At 50.4% G+C, this 24,864-nt stretch overlaps 1 protein-coding gene, 1 long non-coding RNA gene and 1 other non-coding gene across 7 annotated transcripts in view; 1 reads left to right on the top strand and 2 right to left on the bottom strand.

Annotated features, from left to right (window-relative positions):
- TCEA3 (transcription elongation factor A3) overlaps positions 1-16,935 on the top strand; it is a 39,345-nt gene extending 22,410 nt beyond the window's left edge. For both annotated transcript variants that reach the window (XM_045476104.1, XM_045476103.1), the window contains 6 exons: positions 3,860-4,023; positions 4,197-4,253; positions 7,834-7,988; positions 12,441-12,587; positions 14,535-14,606; positions 16,822-16,935. In XM_045476104.1, coding sequence (XP_045332060.1) covers positions 3,860-4,023; positions 4,197-4,253; positions 7,834-7,988; positions 12,441-12,587; positions 14,535-14,606; positions 16,822-16,830 — 604 coding nt within the window. In that variant the 3' untranslated portion in view covers positions 16,831-16,935. The remainder of the gene's footprint in view (positions 1-3,859; positions 4,024-4,196; positions 4,254-7,833; positions 7,989-12,440; positions 12,588-14,534; positions 14,607-16,821) is intronic.
- LOC123597363 lies at positions 2,477-23,658 on the bottom strand. 4 transcript variants are annotated; one of them, XR_006712094.1, is made up of 5 exons: positions 13,785-14,083; positions 11,712-11,837; positions 10,560-10,612; positions 6,739-7,483; positions 2,477-2,558 (listed from the first exon to the last, which is right to left on the bottom strand). It is a non-coding gene; the product is annotated as an uncharacterized LOC123597363 (long non-coding RNA). The 4 variants fall into 4 exon arrangements; XR_006712095.1 differs by lacking the exon at positions 2,477-2,558 and adding an exon at positions 23,366-23,658 and having other exon boundaries at positions 6,652-7,483; positions 13,785-13,945; XR_006712093.1 differs by lacking the exon at positions 2,477-2,558 and having other exon boundaries at positions 6,652-7,483.
- LOC123600187 lies at positions 22,506-22,608 on the bottom strand. Its single transcript, XR_006713560.1, has one exon. It is a non-coding gene; the product is annotated as a U6 spliceosomal RNA (small nuclear RNA).
- Positions 23,659-24,864: the final 1,206 nt, after the last annotated feature.

The following is a 24,864-nucleotide window of genomic DNA, read 5'->3' as shown; positions in this document are numbered from 1 at the left end:
GTTTACATCCTTCCCAGCCTTCCCTCCCCCACACCTTTCCCTCCCACTGAAATCTGACCCCAACAGACAGCAGGTTGGGGCTCACGTTCCCCATCCCCTGTGCCCACTGCCAGGCCACTCAGTTGTCAGGCAGGGTTGGGTCGAATCCAGGGTAAGTTGACCTGGAACAGAAAGGTTCAAACTGCATTTAAAAAATAAAGGCCAGGAAATCCCTTTGGACCAAATTTTTGGGAATTCCAAATATAAACCTTAGAAGAGCAGAGGCTTCCCTTCCCAGCCCACCTCACTCCTGAGGCAGCACTGAGGCACCTTTGAGGAACCTCAAGGCTCCAGAGAACACAAGAATCCCAGTGGTCCAACGGTGTCGGTGGTGACAGAGGGCATCCAAGGTCAAGGCAAACAGCAAGGGTTGAGGAACGAAGAGGTCTCCGGCAGAATCTACGTGGAAGAGGGCTCAGCAGGATGTCGGATGTAGGATCTCGTAACCCCATATATTTTTTTTTTCAACGTTTATTTATTTTTGGGACAGAGAGAGACAGAGCATGAATGGGGGAGGGGCAGAGAGAGGGAGACACAGAATCGGAAACAGGCTCCAGGCTCTGAGCCATCAGCCCAGAGCCTGACGCGGGGCTCGAACTCACGGACCGCGAGATCGTGACCTGGCTGAAGTCGGACGCTTAACCGACTGCGCCACCCAGGCGCCCCTGTAACCCCATATTTTTAACACTGCAAAGCCTAGGCTACTTGGTCAGCCTCACTCTCAGGCACAATTCCTTGGGCCTGGCTTTTCAGAAGCCCAGCATCGTCTTCCTGAAGGTAAGAAGTGTGTCCATACCTCCAGAGCTGCCTGGTGCAGCTGCCCAGGCTGTGCTCTGTGCAACTCCAGGAGGTACCCAGCTGACAGTGTGAATGGAACTCCCTGGAATTAAGAAACGCAGCAGCCCTTTAGGACCTTCCACAAGAGTTCAGTGTGGTAAGACCCTGGAGCGGAGGAAGGGACTCAAATTTCTTCAACTCTCATGAGTCCGGTTTTCCTCGGAGGCCTGAGGGCTGGCCTGAAAAGAGCCAAGACGTGAGGTCGGAGGTGTCTCGACTGCCTGGCCCCACCCCAAGGGTAGTGCGGAAGCAGCTCTGAGAGGGAGGAATTCGTGCAACTATCGCTCCAGCCTCTCACCTGTACCTGTGTCAGCACTTTATTCTTTTTGTCTTTCTTTTATTGTGAGAAGATAGTATGTAACAACATGTGCCATTTTAGCCTTTTTTTTCAGCATAAGAAAAAAGATATTTCATCAGGCTGAGTGGAGTAAGGTGTACCAAATACCTAAGACAGATGAGTGATCGTTGTGTATTTCACATTTGATGGTTATTCTTATTCAGTGAAGTTCCTATATAGATTTATTTTATTATTAAAAAAAAATTCTTAATGTTTATTCATTTTCGAAAGACAGAAAGAGACAGAATGGGAGCAGGGGAGGGGCAGAGAGAGAGAGAGGGAGACACAGAATCCGAAGCAGGCTCCAGGCTCTGAGCTGTCAGCACAGAGCCCGATGTGGGGCTTGAACCCACAAATCGTGAGATCATGACCTGAGCCAAAGTCAGAGACTTAACTGAGTCACCCAGGCGCCCCAGATTTTTTATTGTGTCAAAATAAACATACCATAAAATGTAGCCATTTTAACCATTAAACATTTTTTTTAAATGTTTTATTTATTTTTGAGAGAGAGAGCAAGCAGGAGAGGGGCAGAGAGAGAGGGAGACACAGAATCTGAAGCAGACCCCAGGCTCTGAGCTGTCAGCACAGAGCCCGATGAGGGGCTCAAACCCACGAACTGTGAGCTCATCACCTGATCCGAAGTTGGACATTTAACCAACGGAGCCACCCAGGCGCCCCTCGTTTTAACTGTTTTTTAAGTGTATAGTGGTATTAAGTACATTCACATTGTTGTGCAGCCATCACCAGAACATTCTCATCTTCCCAAACTGAAACTGTGTTCCCATTAAACATTATCGCCCCATTTCCCCCTCCTCCAGCCCCCACATCCACCATTCTGTCTCTATGCATTTAACTATTCCAGGTACCTCACGTAAGTGGAATCATACAAAATGTGTCCTTTTTTTTTTTTTTTTTAAGATTTTATTTTTATTTGAGAGAGAGAGAGAGAGCATGCAAGCAAGGGGGGGGGGCAGAGGGCGGGGGGGTGGTGGTGGGGGACAGAAGATCCGAAGCAGGCTCCGTGCTGACAGCAGTGAGCTCAGTGCGGGGCTTGAACTCACAAGCCCTGAGATCATGACGGAGCCGAAGTCAGATGCTCAACCGACTGAGCCACCCAGGCGTCCCCAATATTTTTGTCCTTTTGTATCTGGCTTATTTCACTTATAATGTCTTCCATTCATGGACATTCATCCACGTTGTACCAGGTGTTGGAATTTCATTCGTCTATATGGATTCCACTCCTTTCTGTGGCTGAGTAATATTCCATTGTGTTATATACTACATTCTGCTTATCCATCCATCCGTCACTGGGCACACGGCTTGCTTCCTCCTTTGTTGGCAGCTCCTTGAGAACAGGAAGACAGGAAGCCTGTCTGAGCCATCCGGTTAGAGTGACCACTCATGATTATCAAATGTTTTCCTTTTAATGCTTATTTATTTGAGAGAAAAGAGCAAACAGGAGAGGTGCAGAGAGAGAATCTGCACTGTCAGCACAGAGCCCAATGCGGGGCTCGAACTCACGACCCATGAGATCATGACCTGAGCTGAAGTTGGGCGCTAAACCGACTGAGCCACCCAGGCGCCCCCTGTATATATATTTGTGGGTTTTTAAGCCCAAACCAAAATGAGATCATTCTTAGGCAGTGAGTGAATCTTAGGAGTTAAGAGTGTAGACTTTGCAATCAGACAGACTTGGGTTCAGGTCGCAATGATGTAACCCGTTCCTCATCTGCAAATGAGGAAGAGAAGAGTATCTGATTCCTAGAGCTGCTGTGAAGATTAAATTAGAAAATATTCCGGGGGCGCCTGGGTGGCGCAGTCGGTTAAGCGTCCGACTTCAACCAGGTCACGATCTCGCGGTCCGTGAGTTCGAGCCCCGCGTCGGGCTCTGGGCTGATGGCTCAGAGCCTGGAGCCTGTTTCCGATTCTGTGTCTGCCTCTCTCTCTGCCCCTCCCCCGTTCATGCTCTGTCTCTCTCTGTCCCAAAAATAAATAAAAACGTTGAAAAAAAAATTTAAAAAAAAAAAAAAAAAGAAAGAAAATATTCCCAAAGTTGCCTGGCACCTGGTAAGGCCAGCCCTCTTCAATGGTGGTAAATTCACCATTCAAGAGGCTGCCGGCTCCTTGAGGAAGGGAGCTCTCCTAACTTGTCTGCTTTATCCAGACCTGTGGAATAAGTGTCTAGTAAGTATTTACTGGATGAATGAGTAAATGGTTCAGTAAGAAGATAGAGCCCCTCGCATGGTATCTAATGGACTGTAGTATGATTTCAAACCCTGTTATGCTTCCCTGTAACCAGCAGAGCAGAGTGGTTGGTTAGGAGCCTAGGCACCGGATTTCAACTCCGGTGGGTTTTAGTTCTGGTTCCCCCACGTGTGTGACCAGAGTCAAATTATTTCAAATGCAACCACCTCTGCAATTCACTTGAAAGTGCAACTCGAAAATGGAGATAAGAATAGCACCAGCCTCCTGGGGTGTCGTGAGGATTAAATGAGATGATCCATGTCAAGCACCTAAAAATAGCACCTGCCTCAGAGGGCTGTCATGAGGAGTAAGGGAGATCGCCCACAGAAACATCCAGAGTGTGCTCAGTGGATGCTTTCTTCGCTTAATGTCAAAATGTCTATTACTGTTTGTCTTCCTCAGATCAAACAGCAGCAAATCGAAAGCAGAGACCCCCAAAACACCCACCAGCCCCTCGACCCCCACCTTTGCCCCCTCCATCTGCCTCCTGGCACCCTGCTATCTCACAGGGGACTCGGTGCGGGACAAGTGTGTGGAGATGCTCTCAGCAGCCTTGAAGGCCGAAGGTGAGAGGGCCTGGGCCAGGGGCAGGGGAGGGAAGGGCCTCCCAAGGGCAAATGAGATGCGGTCTTTCTCAGTGCCGTGGGAGTGGAACAGGATGCTACAGTCCCCTGTACGGGCAGGCTCCACTGCCAAGGTCACGTCTGGCTAATGCCTGTGCTTCCTGAATCTCTTTTAGATGATTACAAGGATTATGGAGTCAATTGTGACAAGATGGCATCAGAAATCGAAGATCATATCCTTGAGCTGTGCCAGGGCTGTGGGTGCCCGGACGCCAGGAGCAGGTCTCCCAAGTGCAAGGGACCCAGGACAGTGAGGGGGAGGGGAAGGGCTCGGGGCCAGCCCCCTGCTCTGCCTCTGAACTGGAGTTCTTCATTCTAGCTACCATTTATTAAGTCTTGCACCTGCCAGCCTCTTGCTAAGCTGTGTATGAGCAGTACCTCGTTCAAGGTTGAGAACAATCCCACAAGGTAGGTTCACCGATTAATCCCATTTTACAAGCGTGAGGTAACAGGCTCAGAGAGGTTAAGTCACTTGCCAAAGCTCCTACAGCTAATAGTAGTGGTAGACTTGGGATTTGAACCCAGAGAGTATGACTCTAGAAGCGGAGTGTTCAACTGCTGTGCTAAACAGGTCGTGTCATCATATGGCTGGGTTGCAATGTCAAGTGTCAGAGCAGGTGGGGAGGACAGCGTTTCTCATGCTCAGCCTTCTCCCCTCTTCCGTCCTCTGAAGATAACAGCTCCCACTTTTGATTCCCTACTATATACCAGGCGCTGTGATGGGCAGTTGATACTTCCTACTTCTGCCAACTGTCACAATCTCTGTGAGGCAGGGGCTGTCGTTCCCATTTTACGGATGAGGAAACCGAGGCTCGAGAACTACTGGGTGTCACAGCTTGACGAAAAACCTTGGCCTTTGGATTCCGTGTCCTGAGTTCTTTACACATGGCCCGTTCTCCCCCTTTTTGAGGGGGGGTGCTGTATAGACAGAGGAGGTGACCCCTGGAGGGATGCGGGCTCATTGCACCGAAAGATTGTTGTCTTGGGAAAGAAAATCCTACAATGTGCCCCAATGAATGCATGGGCTATCTTTTACTGGAGAGACAAAGCTTTGCCTATCAAAGGGGGAAGGGGACAGAATCCCCAGGGGAGAGGGGTTCTGACTGTGACTGGGCTACCTAGGGAGCTCAGTCTGTTGGGGAGGGTCCCTGGTCAGTCTGGGCTGACCATGATCAACAAGCTTGCCTGTTGCCACTTCCTGCCTGAGTCCTACCTTTATATCCTCTGACATATTTTCTGGGAGTTCCCCTCCACCATCATTTTTTTTTTTAATTTTTTTTTTTAACGTTTATTTATTTTTGGGACAGAGAGAGACAGAGCATGAACGGGGGAGGGGCAGAGAGAGAGGGAGACACAGAATCGGAAACAGGCTCCAGGCTCCGAGCCATCAGCCCAGAGCCTGACGCGGGGCTCGAACTCACGGACCGCGAGATCGTGACCTGAGCTGAAGTCGGACACCTAACCGACTGCGCCACCCAGGCGCCCCTCCACCATCATTTAATTATGAACGGGCACGTCCCGAGCTGTCCAGCACCTCACCAGATACATTGTCATAAATCCCAGGTGATCCAGGAGCATAGAACACTGAGCTTTGTCTTTGTTTCCTCCAAACAGTTGTCCCTTCAGACAGGTCCCTTCTACCTTCAGGCTCAGTTTGAAACAAAGGTGGGTTGGGGCACCTGGGTGACTCAGCCGGTTAAGCGGCCGACTTCAGCTCAGGTCGTGATTTCGCGGTCTGTGAGTTCGAGCCCCGCTTCGGGCTCTGTGCTGACGGCTCAGAGCCTGGAGCCTGCTTTCGATTCTGTAGACGCCCTCTCTCTGCCCCTCTACTGCTTGCTCTCTGTCTGTCTGTCTTTCTCTCTCTCTCAAAAGTAATAAACGTTAAAAAAAAATTGAAACAAAGGTGGGTGATCCGTTTCATAGTTCCACACCTGGCCTTTCCTCCTCCTCTTCCTTCACTGAATGTCCCTCTCCTGAAGGATAGGAAATGAGAGCTGCATCGAGCCCTTTGTTCTTAGAAGATGGGAGGTAAGGGGGCGCCTGGGTGGCTCAGTTGGTTAAGCGACCGACATCGCCTCGGGTCATGATCTCGCGGTCCGTGAGTTCGAGCCCCGCGTCGGGCTCTGGGCTGACGGCTCAAAGCCTGGAGCCCGCTTCGGATTCTGTGTCTCCCCCTCTCTCTGCCCCTCCCCCACTCATGCTCTGTCTCTCTCTTTCTCAATAATAAATAAACGTTAAAAAATTAAAAAAAAAAAAAAAAGAAGAAGATGGGAGGTAAGGAGGAGGAGAAGTTCGGGGGCTTGAATGCTCGGTGTCCTAAAAAGATCTGTTCTCTTTGGAGTGACCTGGCACTGACACGGCAGTGTAGGACCGTGCTCCTCTGAAGGGGTCAGTGACCCCCAGGCCCGTGCTCCACCTCATCCTGCTGCCCTGTGATCTCAGGAAACGGAGACAGAGTCGGGGAGAGGCTGATGACAGTGCTGCCGGCCCTCCTGTCCCCCCATATCAAGCAGATGCACGCCTCCAGGAATCCCAAACGCACATTTTTAAACAAATCTTTCGACTTTCAAATGCATTATGGCACGTTCTTTCTTTTCAGGCTGTTACTGTACAAACAGCATGAACACAGCAGGAACAGGAAAAACTAGATAACAGCACCTTTCCTCCCACTGCTTGTAGCAAGTCAGCTGTTTGCATGTGTCCGTAGTCCCCACGGTCTCTTTCTCGTATGTGGCTCTTCCCAGCAGAGGGCTTGCCTTCCTGACTCTGCTTGGCGTGGGAGACGGAGAACACGCGGCTGTGCTCCCTGTGCTCCTCCAGAGGATGGAGAAGGGAGGAGGGGGAGGGCGGCCTGTCTGGGAGGCAGCGTCTGGACAGAGAACTCACCGTAGTCAGTGGTCAGGGGCGACTTCCTGCTGAGTGAGTGGAGGGAGCGTTACCGTCAGGAGGGAGTCTGGCTTCCAGCCCTGTCTCTGCCAGGAATTTGCCACGTGACCTTGAGCAAGGGCCCACATCCTTTCTAAGCCTTTAGCTTCCTTATCTGTTCATGAGAGAAGTAACTCTGACCAGCAGTTCCCAAAGTGGGTCCCATGGCATGGTGGTCGGTATTCCTAGAAAGAAAGGGGGAAGCGGGGAGGTGTCTCTATCCTGTAATATGTTGGAAACACCAAGGTAAACACAATGATGTGTTTATTGCAATACCTCTTAGAGCCTTCAACCTGTGCTTCCCAATCTTACGTTTTCCTCCGGTAGCCGGACTCATAACGTCCAGAGGCCCTTCGAAACGGGGGGATATCTTTATCAGTGTCCTCATCTTCACAGCCCCTACGTGTTGAGCACTTGATGTCCCAGACACCAGGCTGGTGCATCACGCGGTACGGCTTGCTGAATGCTCGGCACAGCCCTGTATTTTATAAATTAGGAAACAGAGACACAAAGAAGTCACGTGACTCACCTGAGTCACACAAAAGGCTCGACAAACGCAGGAGGCCCATCCCTGGGATCCTGACACCACAGTGCTTGCTGTGGCCTGATCTCTCCAGAGAGACCGTCTCTCGTTCGGGATGCGTAGCTGACCCCAAATGCCCTAAGCGAGATCGCCACTGTGGGAGTCAGAGGCCACATGGGTGCCCCACCCCTGTACTAGTCCAAGGAGAGGAACCGAGGGTCCTGGGGCTCCTCGGGCTTTGGGGAGTGGCTCCCCAACCTTCTGTGCCCCTCCACGAGTGGCTCGCTGGCCCTTGACTGTGTCACATATCTACCAGGAGCTCAAGAGCACGGACATGAAGTACCGGAACCGGGTGCGCAGCCGGATCAGCAACCTCAAGGACCCCAGGAACCCCAGCCTGAGGAGGAATGTGCTCAGCGGGGCCATCTCTGCTGGGCTCATTGCCAAGATGACGGCAGAGGTGAGAGTGGGGCTGGGGCCTCTGCATGGTGGGGCAGGAGGCCAGGCCCCGCCGGCTTGGCCCACGCCTGAGAGGCAGCGGCTTGTGACTCAGTGGAGATGAGCCGGGGGGCTTTTTCAGCCAGACCACTGCAGACTCCCCTTCCCTCCAGGCTTCTGGGCCATCAGGATAGCGAACACAGCGCATATGAATTAAGCACTGCGCTCAGTGCTTTGGGCTCATCGGCCGATTGTATCTTCACACTAGGTGGAAGTTGTTTCTTGTCCTCATTTTACAGAGGAGGACACGGAGGCTCCGAGGAGTTCGCTGAGTTGGCCATGCACACGGCTAGAACATGTCAAAGCCAGGGGCACCTGACTGTCTCTGTCGGTAGAGCAAGCGACTCTTGATCTCAGGGTTGTGAGTTCGAGCCCCGCGTTGGGCATAGGGTTTTCTTTGAAAAAAAATTAAATCTTTAAGAAAAAGAAAATGTCCAAGCTACCTGGCCCCAGAGCACCCACTCTTTACTGCTTTGTTATCTACCTCCTTCTGCCTCGTTCAGTTCTATATCCCATTATGCAGCTCTGGGCGCAAGCCAGAATAGCAGTCCCTATCTTCATGGAGCACAGCCCTAGGTGGGGAGACAGATGTGTTTTCAAATTTATACATACAGAGGTGGTAAGAGCCACGATAGAGCCACCAGGGGAACTTACAGGAGGGAAGGATTGACCCAGTTTAAAGGGGTCATTAAGGGAAGGAAAAGGAGACAAGCCTGTTCGAGGAAGTCTGTGCAGTGTTTAGCAGCTTCAGAACTGTGCCAAAGTGCATGAGTTTGAGTTCTGCTTCTCTCACTTAGCTGGGTGGTCTTAGACAAGCTACTTAACCCCTCTGTGCCTCAGTTTTCTCATCTGCGAAACAGGAATAAGAAGAAGAACCGCTATCTCAGGAAGGATTGAGGAATTAATATATGTGAAGGGTTCAAGTTAATATGTGTAGAGTGCTCCCCAGAATTTGTATACGATAAGCTCATTCACCGACCATTTCGTGTAACCCCCAGCACCATGCTGTGGAAGAGGAAATATTATGCCCACGTTATGGCTGAGAAAACTGAGGCCACACACAACTAGTAAGCGACAGATGAGAGTTTGAGCCCAGATCTGTTTATTTCAGAGCCCACGCCTTGGAAACACCTTTTGTACACCCTTAGGTATGAGCCAGCGTTGATAGAGGGGGTTTCCCGCAAGCACTCGGATTGCACTGCTGAAGCACCTCTCAATCCAAGTGGCCTAGACAAGGGGAAGGGAAATGCGCCGGGATCCTGGCGTTCCGGGTGCGCCTCAGGATGTCTGGGAACCCTCTGAAACTGGTGGCAAGGGTGTGCCTCTGTGTGTGTGTGAAATGTAGTGGGCACGTGTACATTTTTCTGTTCGTTGGCTTCCTCAAATATCTCAAATAAGAGAGGGCCCTGGTTTTACGATAAAATGGGGAGCTTAGCACAGGTAGACCAGGATTATCTTTCTGCTTAATTGAAAATATCTGATCTTTTTAGGCAAACAGCAACACATGCCCAGAGTTACAAATCGCAACTTGGCTTTACGGTGTATTCTCTTTCCTTGCGAGGAGGAGCTGGGACTTTTCGTGAAAGCCGAGCCTTGTGTTTCCTCCTCCCTGGCCCTCACTCTATGCCTCTGGGGTCCCTCTACTTAACTTTGTGTACGCATTGTAGGAATGCTATCAAGAGACTCTTCCGGGCAATCCAAGGCATTGGGAAATCAGGCCCAGGAGAACCAAGAGCAAGGTATAGACACAGGTTTGAGCCAAACCCAGCAAGATCGCAGAAGCTAGAGGTCAGAATGCAGCTGTGTCTGGGTTAAGGTCAAGGCAGGCTCCAGAAGTCCCAGCACAGCAACTGACCAAGCCAGACATGTGGATGGTCTAGCCCCACCCAAGGACTGTTCACTAGAACAGAGCGAGAGAATCAGGTGGTCAACCCAGGCCCAAGAGGCTGACCAGACCAAGAGGAGCAAGCCAAGAACTTAGCAGGCCCTTCACAGGGCCAGCCACCAAGGACCCTGTCCCCTGCCAGTAACCCAAGTGCCGAATCAGAGGAGACCTTCATCTTGGGGTCATCTTTTGCCCCAGGAAGTTTCTATAAGAAATAGAAGACCATTTTTGCTCCAGTAAGAAAAATAACGGTTCCGGGTTGGGCTATCCATTGTGCTGTGGCTCAGGGGACAGGGAGTTGCCATCAGGAAGAGCCTGGGACAGCGGATGCCTGCTGCACGGGTGTCCCTCACTGCATCCTGTGTCTCTCTGATTCTTCCTCATTCTTCCTTTTCTCTTCTCCCCTCTACCCAGACACATTACAGAATGGGGTCAATTCTGAGATGTTCTTTAGAGCTGGTGAGTGGATCTGCTGTCAGCACCACGAGGAGACGGGTTTTGTCTGTTCTCTGCTCAGCCGGCACTGAGACCCATGCCTGACCCGTCATAGCTGCGCCACACGTTGGGTTCATATTCAGGGTCCTTCTCTAACGATGTATACACGCGAGGATCAGTGTCCCCTCCCACCGTACTGTCCTCATTTCCTACCTTATTTTCCATAGCGCTCTACTTCCTCCCTGTGGCCTTGACGTTGCCTCCTCCTAGGCGAGGCAGGGCAGAGATAGGCCAATGGACTGGTGAGTGGGGGTTTCTCTGTTCTCTCTCACACAAGACCCTCTTTCCACAGTCCCCCCCCCCCCAGCCACATCTGCCACACTCCTCACCTTGAACACACCCAGACACCCTTCCCCAGATGTGTTATTCCGGTCTGATCTTTTGCGTCTGCTGTTCTCTTTCTCTACAGCTGCCATCTCCCTTGGGTACTCCTGCTTATCTTTCAAAACTGGTTAAGGTGTCTTCTTTAGTGAGCCTCCCCGGCCCCCAAGCAGTCAGCCACGGGACTCTGGCCTCCCCCGCCCCCCTACTTTGTATACCTTGGCTTTAAGTACTTCGTATGCTGTCCTACAATCCTGTCTAAACACTCGGCTACACTACCAGATTAGCATGGCCTGGGGACAGGAACCAGACCTTGGTATCTGAATCCTTAGGGCTCAGGGGCAGTGGTCTGCTGGGGCCAGCGTTTATCAGCTCAAGAGAGGTGATGATGCGTAGCTATTCCCAGCTCTGCCGCTCAGTCACATCGCATTAGCAGCTGCAAATCGGCCACGGTAGGAGTATTTACACCATGGAAATTGGTCACCCCTCTGGCTAAGGCCCGTTCATGAGCACACAAAATGCAGCTAAAGGCATTCAATAAATTGACATCCAGTACATTTTGAACGAATGCATGCATTGAGCTCTGGATGTCCCTCCAAATTAAAGTCAGCTGCTTTTTGCTTATATCGCCCCGGGTTGACTTGTTTTCCTGTATACCCCTGCCAATGGTTAGGACCTGGTCCTTGAACTTAATACGGTAGGACTCAAACATCTGCACCCACCGGAATAACTTGAGGGCACTAGTAAAATTCCCAGGCCCGCCCTTAGAATTTTGGATTCATAGGAATGTGCATTTCATCAGGAGGCCCAAGTGGTGATAATGCAGTGGTCGGCACACCAAAATCACTTGACCTTTGTGCCGGCTCTGTTTTCCGTGGTTTAAGGAGTCAGGATAGACAGCAACAATGACAATGTTTAGCCAGTACCAAGGCCTCATTTTAACGTTAGCTCCGGCTGCCCTCCCTCCCCCCAAGCCAAACTTACCTAGAGCTCTCTCCAGTTTGAATGGAGGAGTCAGAATGGCCAGGCAGGTGGATCAAGGCAGGATAATGCAAACACTGAGTGTCTGCAGTAAGCTGATGGGAGACAGGAGACTCTGTTCTATGGGAGCTTAAAGACAAAGATGTTCTGTGATGCACGTGAGCAGTTAAGCTCGTGCACCCAGGAGCTTCAGGTCCCACTTGGGTCAGGGTAGCAGCCGCAAGTCATGGATAGTTGAGGTCAAGGTCCCCAGCAGGCAGAATGACTAGGCAGTGATCACAGTTTGGACCGGTCCTGGGTCAAGTCCAAACTGGAAGGATAAGGGGAACATGACAGATCAGGTGGTCGCGGTCCAGCCAGTTCAAGCAGGAAGGTTTAGGCAGGTACCCGAGGTCCTGGCCGGCAGGGTGAGCATCAGATCTGAGGAAATGTATACAAGATGTTGACCCCGGGCCGGAAGCTATCTGCCTTCTGCTCTCCGGCACGCGCCCTACCGCTCGTGGCCCGCTCAGAGCCCGCTCAGGTTTGCCCGTCCACCCGAAGCAGAACGGGGGCTCTTTGGGAATGGCCTTTCCTCAGCTGGGCCAAGGCCAGGACTCCAGGCCTCCCTCCAGCTCCTTGTCCTCAAGCCAGCATGCTCCCCTCTCCTCTGTTCAGGCTCCCCAGAAACTGGCTGGGGGGCAGGGCTCCTGGGACTCTTTATCCCTGAAGGGCAGACTCCTTTCTTTCCAGGAAATGGCCAGTGATGAGCTGAGGGAATTGAGGAATGCCATGACCCAGGAGGCTATCCGTGAGCACCAGATGGCCAAGACTGGCGGCACCACCACTGACCTCTTCCAGTGCAGCAAGTGCAAGAGGAAGAACTGTACCTACAACCAGGTTCGGGGGAGGAGGCTGTGGGGGCACAGGGAGGGGGGTTGGGGGGGGGAGCCAGAGGGAGCCTCGGGGAGAGCCCAGGGGAGAAAGGGCTAACACCCCAGGCTGCAGAGAGAAGGGCACCCCTCAGTACATCAACATGATGCGCCGTGGCTTCTAGAAACTGTTCTGCTGCGCGTGGACTCACCTAGATTCGTGTTTATGAGGCTCTGGCCTGCCCTGAAGCCAGAAGAGGAGGAAGCAGACTCACCAGGCGTAGACTCGTGTAGAGTCACAGATGGGATGGTTGGAAAGAAACTGAGCAATTGAAAACTTAGCTCCCTCTTTATACGTGCGGAAACGGAGGCCCGACAGGGGTCAAGCTCCGCAGCTCTGTCCAAAATGGCCAACGTGGTCCTAAGTGGCAGAGATGGTGTTAAACCCAGATCCAGACTTTTCTGCCTTCGGTACGGCCAACTTGGCCAGTAAAGCTTAAGGGATTCGGCCCCAAGCCCTAAGGGTGAAGACCCCTATCCTGGCACAGGGAATTTAGAAGGCTGGGGAACCCCTTTCTCTGAAAGACTTAATGCCCGAAAACTGCCTTCCGTTTCTGGGTTGTACGTGTTCTGTTCTTGGGACACCAATATTCCTGGATTCTAAATTTTTTTTTTTCAACGTTTATTTATTTTTGGGACAGAGAGAGACAGAGCATGAACAGGGGAGGGGCAGAGAGAGAGGGAGACACAGAATCGGAAACAGGCTCCAGGCTCTGAGCCATCAGCCCAGAGCCCGACGCGGGGCTCGAACTCACGGGGCCGCGAGATCGTGACCTGGCTGAAGTCGGACGCTTAACCGACTGTGCCACCCAGGCACCCCAATATTCCTGGATTCTAACTTGTACCTAGTCATGTTAGAACTCCACTCATCCCTCCGTCTGCTGGACATACCAAGATTTAGCAAGAAGGCCTTGCCCGCGGGAATCTTTGGCTGCAGCAGAAATACAGCCGGCCTTGCCATTCGGGAGAAGTCTCTCAAAGAGTTCCCGTTCAGGAATTCAGAGGTGTTTTTGTAAGCCTCCTGCTTCCTTCCAAGCACATTTCCACGCGGAGCGATGTGCTTCCTGTGGAGTGATTACCTCCCTACCAGAAAGAAGTAAACAGCCCATCAGCAGGGCTCTCCCCGCACAGAGAAACCCCAGTGTTACCCTCCTTCAGGTGTTACCGCTCTCTAGTAACGAGGCTGGGCTAAGCCGGGTCCTCCTGGCCCGCTGGGGGGCTCCCTCGTGAGCCGGGCAACCACCTCCCACCGCACAGACTCCCAGCTCACATCACATTCACAGGCGAGTGTTGGCAGAGGGACATGTCGTGGTCATCCAGGGTCAGCTGTAGAAAATCAGAACAGCAATTGTTAAATCTGGAAATCCAACAGATTTGCCGAGAAGCCCGGTGCCTGCATCTGCGCGGTTTGGGTAAGGGGATGAGAAACTAGAAAACATGGTATTAACTAGTCCCCGTGATCCAATGATCTTCAAATTCCTATTCCTCTCTGGGCCTCAACTCTTGCAACTCTAAAATGAGGAACGAACTCGATGGTCTTTAAGGGTGCTCCCAGCTCACTCAAGTTCTGATCAGTGGAGCACAGCCACGAGGGTGTGTCCAGAGGTGAGTCAGGGAATCATTCCCGTAGGAGCTGAGCCTTGAGGTAAGAGAAGAGAGGTCAGTTCAGAAGGATCGAGGCCAAAAGTGAAAGTGCAGAGGGCTGGGTGAGCCAGAGAGGCACTAGAGGTGAACTGTTGGACCTGAGAGAGGAGAGACAAGGATATGTTGCTCTCAGTGATGAGGGAATTGCCAGAGTGGGGCGGGAATAACAGTGCCAAGCTCTGGGATTTGGACCTTCTGCTACAGACAGTGGGAGCTACGGCAGGTCCTAGAGCACAGGAGTGAATTCCTGAGCGGCTCTGTTCTCTCTCAGGTGCAGACACGCAGTGCTGATGAGCCCATGACTACCTTTGTCTTATGCAATGAATGTGGCAATCGCTGGAAGGTCTGTATGTCTGTAACTTTCTCCCTCCCCTGTCATCCACAGCTGCTGCCCCACATAAGGAATAGTATACCCACAGCCAAGGAGGGGGGCTTCCCAGCCTGCAGAGCTGGAGATAGTGGCGGGTGGTTGCTGGGGAGGCGGGGAGAGAGTGCATGTGCATGTTTTTGTTGGGGAAGCCACCCGGCTGGGGTGGGAGCAGCCACCCACATTTTATCACAGGATGGGCAAGTCTGTCATTTGAGCACAGATGCAATCAGCCTCCTGAGATCCACAGAGGGGAGGAAAAACAATAGCACTCTGCATTTGGGCCACACCTCTTTGCAGAGTTCTTTCGCAGATGCAACTTCCTTTGAACCCTGCCCAACACAGCCAGGGGTGAGCGCAAGGCTGAGCCCTGTCAGGGGGCGTTGCCACCAAGTGCTCCCAGGTCATCTTCCCTTCATAAGGCAGCTCTGGAAAAGCCCTAAATTACCCAAGACTGTAATCTGGGCTGCTCCGGCCCCTGCAAAGGCAGAGGTTTTGTTTTAGGGCATGGGGACCAAGCAAAGACTCCTACCAGAGTGCTCCTTCCTGCCACGTCTTCTGAAAAGACTCAGTGTGGTCATGTGATTCATGTCAGTTTCCAGTACCGTCTGACTTGCACGTGCACTGTGTGCAGCCTGGGCCACCAGGCAGGCTGCAGGTGCCCCGAAAGTTCTCAGGTGCTTGGCAAGGAGCCCAAGACTGACTGGGAGTCGGGAGCCCTGGTTTTAGGTCCCCCTCTGCCCTACCCACTGTGTGGCCCTGAGCATGCCATGCACCTCCCTGAGCAAAAGGGTGATGGTGACGCATTTCTCCCATGGTTGATGCGAAGATCATCACGTATGCATACACGCTTTGCAAACAACTATGAGAAATATTCCTCTCACTCTCAGGCGAGGAAATTGAGCCACTGAAAAATACTTAGCGAGCATAAAGCCGGCACAGTTTGGAGCACTGAAAGACAGTACTCCAAATTCCTGATCGATTGAGTTTTCTGCAACCTTACTAAAGGCCTTGGTAGCCCTGGGGCCTCGTTAGAACCGCTATTATTTTTTAAGGTGAAAGTCAGATGACTATGTATTTTTCCTTTATTCACTTATTGAACACTTAGGGATGGGGCCAGTGTAGTGGCCTTGGGGTTTAGAGCATGGGCTTTGATATCAGTTTCGGATTCTAGGTTTGTCACTTACAAAGCGACTTTGCTAAGTGACCTGAACTTGCCAGGCCTGAATTTCGTCATTTATAAAATGCGGGTATTCATATCTAGTCCACAGAGCTGTTTTGAGGATTAGAGAAGGTAATACAAATACAACATTAACAGGGCTTCTGATAGCACATACGGTATCTTTGTCAAATCGGGAAAGGGTCTCCCTGCCTCCAAGTGAACCCAGCCTTGCACCAGGATACAGAACTAGGCAGACGGGGCAGGAGCTAAGTTTCAGCCCCAATTTGCCCTGTGGCCAGGCTCTCTTGTGCAGTGAACAACCTGTACAACTATACCAAAAAAAAAAAAAAAAAAAAAAAGCCCTGAGCACATATGTGCTGACACATAGAAACCACCACTCTTATTATGGTCCGTTTGTTACCTACTGGTATTATGGGAGTTTGAGTAAGTCACTTAACCTGTCTGAATTGCTCCTTTACCTACAAAAATGGGAGTGATATATAGTGTCTACCTCATACAGTGATGGTGAGGATGTAATATTGCCTATCCCAGAGGAAGTGCTCAACAAATGGTAGCTCTTGTAATTTTTACAGTTGGGAAAAGGACATTCTGCATGCTGTGAGTCCAGCTCCCCGCCCTCATCTCTTAGTTGGAGAGGCAGGGCTCACTAGAGGTAGTAGCTATATGACTTCTGATTTTCAGTGAGTGTCCATTGCCATGTGGGAGGCTTAATAGTAATCACAGCGATGTTTTTGACCATGAATTAAAAGCCCACCACATACCTGGCATCAGATTTCCACTCATTTATTACCTGCTACCTTCTTGCATTGGCCAGCGCTCTGATCCCATTTTACAGATGAGTGATTTGTTCAAGGCCACACAGCTAATAATGGCAGAGCTGGGATTTGGATTCTGGTCTGTGTGGCTCCAGATACTACCTTCTTTTTCATGTCCCCTCCGTCTGCCCCCTGGCCTCCTTGGGTGACACAGGGAAAGCTCTAAAATGTTACTGCCTTTTTGATTTTGTAGTTCTGCTGATGGAACCGCCAGCCAGGATTTCAGTGAACAAGGTGAGGAAGAACAAAGAGAAAGCACTAAGCCAATCTAGCTGGAGAAAAAAATAAAAATTAAGATGAAGAAAAATGCCGAACTCTGAATGGGGTCTTAGGGATCAGAGGGAGAAGTCTTTTGCATGTTAATAATCAGTTATTAATATACGCTAATGGGGTAGCATAATTGGGGTGCGACGCTAAGAGTCTGTGTTGACAAACCTCTTGCAGGAGCTTAGAGGCTTCATCCCCGAGGTGTCCTGTCTTAGAATGTGGGCTGGCAGTCCTTTGCTTTGAGGTGCCTCCCTCACATCCCAACCTCTCAGCTTTTTCCAAATTGAAAAATACCAACCGGACACAAATCTTACCACCCCCCCAACCCCCCAGAGTCACACGTGCGGAACAGCACGCACACAGTTTGGCGTAGGCAGATGGGACTCCCGTGCCGTGTAGAAAGATTTTTACTTCTCATCTCTTCCCAGACTCTCTGCGATGCCCTGTTTATGCTGGCTTTGGGCACCTCTAAGGACTCCAGACCCAGACCCTCTAGGCAGGGAGCAGATCATCTTGAGCTCAGGCTTTCTGAGTGAAAGGTATAGCAATGCCTTTGAGTTCTGCGGTCCCTGGGAGATCCGGAGGCTTGGAGCCTGCCCGGGCCCTGGCGATGCACTCTTCACAGCTTACAGGGCACAAGGCACCTTGGAGTGCTCCTCCTGCAATGATATTAGCTTGCATTTTATGCTGATAGGAACTTTAGGCAAAGCTGGAACCTTCTGGAAGAGCCTTGTGAGCAGGTCTGGTGAGCACGTCCAGGGTCTCAGTCTCTGGCTATCTCTGGCCTTCTGACAGCCCCAGGCTGAGCCTCCTAGACCCTGTGTTTCCTCAAATAGCCAAAGCACAGGGCTCTGTGAATTCGTGAGAGCTTGGGAAGGTCACTTAGCCTCTCTGGGCCTCTTTCTTACCTGTAAAAGCAGGAGTGGCATGAGTGCCTACTTCACAGGGTCATTGTGCAGAGGCCACTGGTTTCCATCCGCCTGGGTTCACTGTTACAGCAGCTGTTGGGAGTAACTTCAGCCCAAGCTCCTCATATGCCCTGGCAGCATCCGGGGATTGGTCATTGCCTTCCTTCCTCCTTCCATCCATCAAGCGCCTCCTTGTATAGATGAACCCTGTAAATAAACTGTGGGTGGAAATCTGCCACCATCTTCGGCTTTGCAACCGTCAGATTTGGGGTATTGGAGGGACTGAAAGTCTTCCCACGGAAGATAAAAGACAGAGCTTGTAAGTGGCAGAACCAGGACCGAAACCCTGGTCTTCTGCTTCCTGTCACTGTGCTCGATGCTAAGAAAGCTCCAGAGTCCTACAGTGCTCAGCCCCTACCCGCCAGGAATTCCAGGCCTGGCAGGGAAAGAAACCGTAAGCAGTCTTCCATGCCCGACAGGATGTGATAAGAGCTGTACCTGAGGGAGGCATATTACCCATGGAAGTATGGGCCGGTGTTGCCTCCAGAGCCAGGTGTGGATGGGAACCCCCTGGGGCTCATGTTAAAAATGCAGATTCTGATTCAGTCGGTCTGGGGGGGAGGGTGAGATTTTTCATTTATTTATTTTTTTTATTCCTTTTTTTAGTTAAAAATTTTCAAAAACGTTTATTGTTGAGGGAGAGAGAGAGAGAGAGAGACAGAGCGTGAGCGGGGGAGGGGCAGAGAGAGAGGGAGACGCAGAAACCGGAAAGGGCTCCAGGCTCTGAGCCGTCAGCACAGAGCCCGACGCGGGGCACGAACTCACGAACCACAAGATCATGGCCTGAGCCAAAGTCGGACGCTCAACCGACTGAGCCCCCCCGGCGCCCCCAGATTTTTCATTTCTAACAACGTCCCGGGTGATGTTGTTGCTGCTGGTCTACAGAACACACTTTGAGTAGTAAAGGTTTAGATATCCAGATTTTTCTTTGCATGATCTAATCCTCCATCCAAATGCCTAGAAACCAGAAGCAACAATTATCAATACATTCAGGTCAATAAATGTTACTTTGGGCTGTTTAAAGTGGCACTGGCGGGGGGGGGGGCGGGTTTCAGTAGTCACGGTGTCCGTATCCATTGTGCTCCCAGTGTCCCAGGGAGTCACAGCACAGGAAAAAATACAAAAAACCGAATCTCCACCCTCAATGACCTTACTGTTTACAAAGGAGATGAATCAGATTAAACAGCAAAAAAACAAGTCAGCTCCAGTCTGCACATCTATACAGTACACATCTACATTCACAAAAGGACCCAGAAAAGCATGAATAGGCCTCAGACTGTGTTCATCAGCAGACATCAATACCCTCCCAACTGGTCTTCCTGTGTCTGCTCTGGACCCGCTCCAATTCAGGCTCTCCACTGCGCTGACCAGAATGGGCTTTTCAGAATCGCAACTCTGGTCATGTTAGAGTCCCCCCACTCCCCCACCCCCATTCCAGGCCTTCCATTTTCCCCCACTGCGTTTGGCAGGGTCCACAAGGCCCTGCGGGGCTGGCCTCTGCCCTGCCCCCACACTTTGTGCTCCAGCCACACTGGCCGTGCTGTGTTCCTCCTTGTCATGCTGTCTTCGTGCAGACTGTTGGCTGGGACTCGTGATTTAACCCCATCTCCTCCTTCATGTCAGAGACAGAGAGGGGGCGAGTGGCAAGGGAGTTAGCATGAACTTCTGCTACCAGGAAGTCTTCCCGGGGGTGTGTGTCGGGGGGGGGGGGGCTGGAGGTTGCTACCTTACAGGAGGAAGAAGACCAGGTCAGGTAAGGTGGAACACTGAAGCAACACGCTTGGGATGGGGGAGAGAGCGTCTCACCAGCGATGTTATGGCCCAGAGACCTTGAAAACAAAGTACTTTCAAGATCTTATGACCAAAGTTAGAAGATATTTTCAGAAGGTGACAGGATCCTCAAAGACTATATCCGGTGAGAAGTCTTTCGTAGACTATATCCAGACTACCAAATCTCCGTCTTTAGCCCTGGATTCCTGGAGCTTAAAACTTAACGTCACTAAGTATTTATCTAGATTTCTCCTCTCAATACACTGGCCCTCTCAATACAATTAATCTGAAACTGAACTCACATATTCACGTTCTTAAATGCCTTCTTCTGTCTTGTGTATTTGTCAGCTGGTTCACTACCTAGAAGCATCTCTGACGCTTTCCCCTCGCTCTCATTGCTTGTCAGTTACGGATCCTATAGTCCCTCCCTTGTCCAACCCTTGTCTCCATTGCCATCGCTTGCAACACTGTCTTTCAGGTTTTCTCTTTCTTGCACCGATGCAAAGACCTTTTACTGATCTCCCGACTCAAAGCATCCTTCCCTTACCTGCACGTGCCTCGCATGGCTCTGAGCATTGCTTCCCCAGTCACCTCCACTGGATTTCCACCAGCCGTCAAACTCCTTGGTTTCACTTTCAGAGCTCCTCTCCTGTCTTGGGTGGCTTATCTTCACCTCCGCTGCCCCTTTGCTCCAGCCTAAGGGACGTATTTGCCCTTGAAAACCTGACGGACCTTCCAAACTATGCCTGTTCTGATTACTGCTCCCCCCCCCCCGCCACCTTCACCCTAATCTTACCAATCTTCAGCGGCTCACTTGAGATGCGTGGTTTTTTTTTTTTTTTAAGTTTATTTATGTATTTTGACAGAGACAGAAACAGCATAAGTGGGGGAGGGGCAGAGAGACGGAGAGAGAGAATCCCAAGCAGGCTCCATCCACACTGCGAGAGCAGACCCCGATGAGGGACTCGAACCCATGAAGCTGTGAGATCATGACCTGAGTTGAAACTGAGTCGGACACTTAGCCGACTGAGCCACCCAAGGCACCCGTCTCTCCACACTGGGTGTGGAGCCTGACACGAGGCTTGAACTCGCAACCCTGAGATCAAGACCCGAGCTGAGATTGAGAGCCGGATGCTTGACCGACTGAGCCACCAGGTGCCCCCATCTTTTTTTTTTTTTTTTAAGTACAGTTGACACGCAGCGTTATGTTAGTTTCAGGTGTATAGCATAGTGATTTGACAATTCCATACATTACTCAGTGCTCATCACAGTGAAGTGTATACTCACCGTCTGTCACCGTACAGCATTATGTTATTGACTATAATCCCGATGCTGTACTTTTCATCACTGTGACATTTTATAACTGGAAGTTTGTACCTCTTAATCCTATTCACCCACTTCACCCCTCCCCAGATGCACATCTTCTGTGAAGCCTTCTCTAACCCCTGGCCACAAGGGATATTCCTCAGAACTTGCACAGTGCTGTGAGACTGTCATAATTACACTGCATTCTACCATGAAGATGATGGTGATGATTTCTTTTATCACAGTATCAATAATATCTAATAATTATTGAGCATTTGCTAACTGGGTATCTTGGACACATTATGCATGCCTCCATTTTTCATCTGTGAAATGGTGATGATCACGGCACCTGGTTCAGAGGGTTTTGAGGACTCATTACGATCATACCTGACACAAAGTACTTGGTTAGGAAACATTAGCTAGTGTAATAGGGGCGTAATTTACATTGTCTCAACTCACCCTCAGACCCATGAACTGCTTACTGTTATTATACTCTCTTTTTTAAAATTGGGATAACATATGTATAACATCAAATTTACAATTTTAACCTTTTGGGGGGATTTTTTTTTGCATTTTTTCAAGTTTTTATTTAAATTCTAGTTAACATACATGGTAAAACTGGTTTCAGGTGTAGAATTTAGTGATTTATCACTTACACATAACACCCAGTGCTCATCACAAGTTAACGCCCACCTCCCTCCATCAACCCTCTGTTTGTTCTCTATAGTTAAGAGTCTCTTGTGGTTTGTTTCTCTCTCTCTTTTTTCCCCCTTTCCCCTATGGTCATCTATTTTGTTTCTTAAATTCCACATATGGGTGAAATCATATGGTGTCTGTCTTTCCCTGACTTATTTCGCTTAGCATAATACACTATAGTTCTATCCACGTCATTGCAAATGGCAAGATTTCATTCTTTTTTATTTTTTTTTTCAACGTTTATTTATTTTTGGGACAGAGAGAGACAGAGCATGAACGGGGGAGGAGCAGAGAGAGAGGGAGACACAGAATCGGAAACAGGCTCCAGGCTCTGAGCCATCAGCCCAGAGCCCGACGCGGGGCTCGAACTCACGGACCGCGAGATCGTGACCTGGCTGAAGTCGGACGCTTAACCGACTGCGCCACCCAGGCACCCCAAGATTTCATTCTTTTTGACAGCTGAGTAATATTCCATGTATATATATATATATATATATATATATATATATATACACCACACCTTCTTTGTCCATTCTTCAGTCGATGGATATCTAGGCTTTTTCCATAATTTGGCTATTGTGGATAATGCTGCTGTAAATATTGGGGTGCATGTGCCCCTTCGAATCAGTATTTTTGTATCCTTTGGGTAACTACCTAGCAATGCAGTCACTGGTCGCTGGTCGTAGGGTAGTTTCATTTTTAACGCTTTGCAGAGCCTCCATACTGTTTTCCAGAATGGCTGCACCAATGTGCCTTCCCACCCACAGTGTAAAAGGCTTCCCCTTTCTCCACATCCTTGCCAACATCTGTTGTTTCCTGTGTTGCCGATTTTAGCCATTCTGACAAGTGTGTGGTGGGTTGTTTTTTTTTTTTTCTAATGGACTGCTTCACGGAGTTGTGTGTCATCCTTGCACAGGGCCATGCTAATCTCTGTATTGTTCCAGTTTTCGTATATGTGCTGCCAAAGTGAGCCCCGTCTGAACCATTTTGAAGTACGTACAGTTCAGTAGTGTTACGTACATCCACATCGTTGTGCAGCCAATCTCCAGACCGTTTTTCGTCTTGCAAAGCTGAACCTCTATACCTGTTGAACGGTTCCCCATTCCCTCCTCCTTGAGGCCCTGGCAAGCACTGTTCTACTTTCTGTCTCTCTGAATTGTTATTACTACACTCTTTTTACAAAACTGAGGATACCAAAGTCCAGAGAGCAATTTGCTTCTAGGAGACAGAATCTGGACTTGAACCCGGGTCCTTGTTCACGCGCTAAGCTGCTTTGAAATACGGCTTCATCTCACAGAGCATCTGTGATGTGTTTTACTTCCCTCATAACAGTCATGGCCGCCGTGTGGCCAGGCCCTCTCTGTGCCCATGTTTTGTAGCCATTCTCAAATGTAATCCTCACGACAGCCCTGCAGTCACCGTGAGGGCGGTGTCCTATCTCCCCGCAGTGTCTGGTACAGAATAGAGACATGTTCAGTGACTGGGGGCCTCGCAACGCCTTTAAGTAGGCTAAATAATGCTAAGTAAGCTTGTTGTACATTTTTTTAATGCAATTGTTTACATTTTTGGAAAATGTTGATCCTCTCGGGAGAAAACTAGCTGAAATGCATGGGTTCCTAAAGAACTTCCCTATCCTTTCCACTCCCTGCTCCTTCTGCAGAGTCAATCTGCTCTTCTCACCCCAGGCCAGCCCCCAGGCCGCAAACCCCCCCCCCCGCCCCCCATCTGTACCTCATCACCGGCTCTGCTGATCCACAGCCAAAGGCAGAGACAGGCAGGCAAGGGGACACAAGAGACTGTCCCTGCTCGGCTTCCTCCTCCTGCCACTCCACCTCCACACCCTTCCTTCTAGCCATGCACAGTCCTGGCTATCCTGGAACAAGCTTTGTCCTTTCACGCCTCCGTGACTTCGCACATGCTGTTCTGCAAGACTGGAATGCTTTCCCTCCCCTCTCTTCTCCACCTCCGAGACTCCTACAGTCTTTGCAAGCCAGCTCAGATGTCACCTCCTCTCTGAAGCCTCCTCCCCTGCCCTCTGCTCTCAGTCCGCCTCCTCTTCGGCACAGACTTGCTCATCATGTACTACAGCAGTTGGACTGCAGGGACTCCTAGTCGCTGCAAGTGTCCCCGTGTCCCCAGCTCCTTGTGCTGTGATGAGGCTCCCTCTCTGCTCCTGGTGGGGGTGGGGGGCGGGTCAAGAGGAGCCCGGGGCACTTTGATTTTTTGATGTGCCTGGTAGTTTTGAAAATGAAGAGATGGCAAAACAAGTTCGCAAATACTGAGGCAAGTTTTTCCATGTTTAATAAATTAATGCTTCTAAGAATACAAAAAAAAATACAACATAATTGTGCTGCTCACAAGATAATGATAGGATTTATTGAAATACAATAATTTATAATGCGCCACAGGCCTAGCGGTCTGTTAATGAGAAACAAGTTTAGGGACACAGACGGAGGGTCTTTGATCAAACCGGTCAGTGGATCTGCCATAATGTGAAACCCCGTTTGGAGATCGTGTCAAAAGCCTGATTTGGAGACCCTGGCCAGAAGGTTCTTCTGGCCCCTTTCTGTGCTGATAGGCTGTGCTGCCACCTCTGTACGCAGTAGGTGCTCACTGTTTGCTGAATGATTGGCACACGTACAGCTTTGCAAGTTAATTATTGAAAATTCACATACAGTAAGTATTCCTGAGAAACAATGAAGTCCTGAACAATGGGGCAGGAAGCCACCTCCTTCTCCAGTAACCCCAACCTGAGTCCAGCTGAAGGCTGCAGCAGGAAACCCCTCACCCACTGTCTTCCCTACCCTTCCTCCTCAAGGGCACCAAACGCAGCTTCTGTTCTCGCCTCTCTTCTCCTCCACCCTCTTGAGGGTCCCAGGTGAAGAGAGAGAAAAGCACTCAGAAGGAGGCAAGCAGCCAAGCTGGGCTGGGAGAGGAAAGTTGTCCTGCCCCCAGGCAGGCCTGAGGAATAAAAGAAACAGAGGGAGGACAAAGAAGGACTTAAAGCACCAGAGCAAGGGGGAGAGAGGCCTAAGGAAGTTTACAAAGCAATCCGTCAGAGAAGGGCTGAAAAGGGAGCCCTGCTGGGCTGAGTGGCGCAGGCGCTCTACTCACCTTAGGCCCAGTTAGAGATGTGCGTTTACTCAGCCAAAGTCGTCCCAGGAGCTTCCCAGAACACGAGCGAGGCCTCCACTGGCCGGGTTCTGGCAACCTCAAACACCTCTGCTCTA

This window comes from Leopardus geoffroyi, chromosome C1 (assembly GCF_018350155.1).
Source record: "Leopardus geoffroyi isolate Oge1 chromosome C1, O.geoffroyi_Oge1_pat1.0, whole genome shotgun sequence".
NCBI classification, from domain to species: domain Eukaryota; kingdom Metazoa; phylum Chordata; class Mammalia; order Carnivora; family Felidae; genus Leopardus; species Leopardus geoffroyi.
The sequence above is the reverse complement of the archived record's forward strand: the minus strand, read 5'-3'. Positions and strand labels throughout refer to the sequence as shown.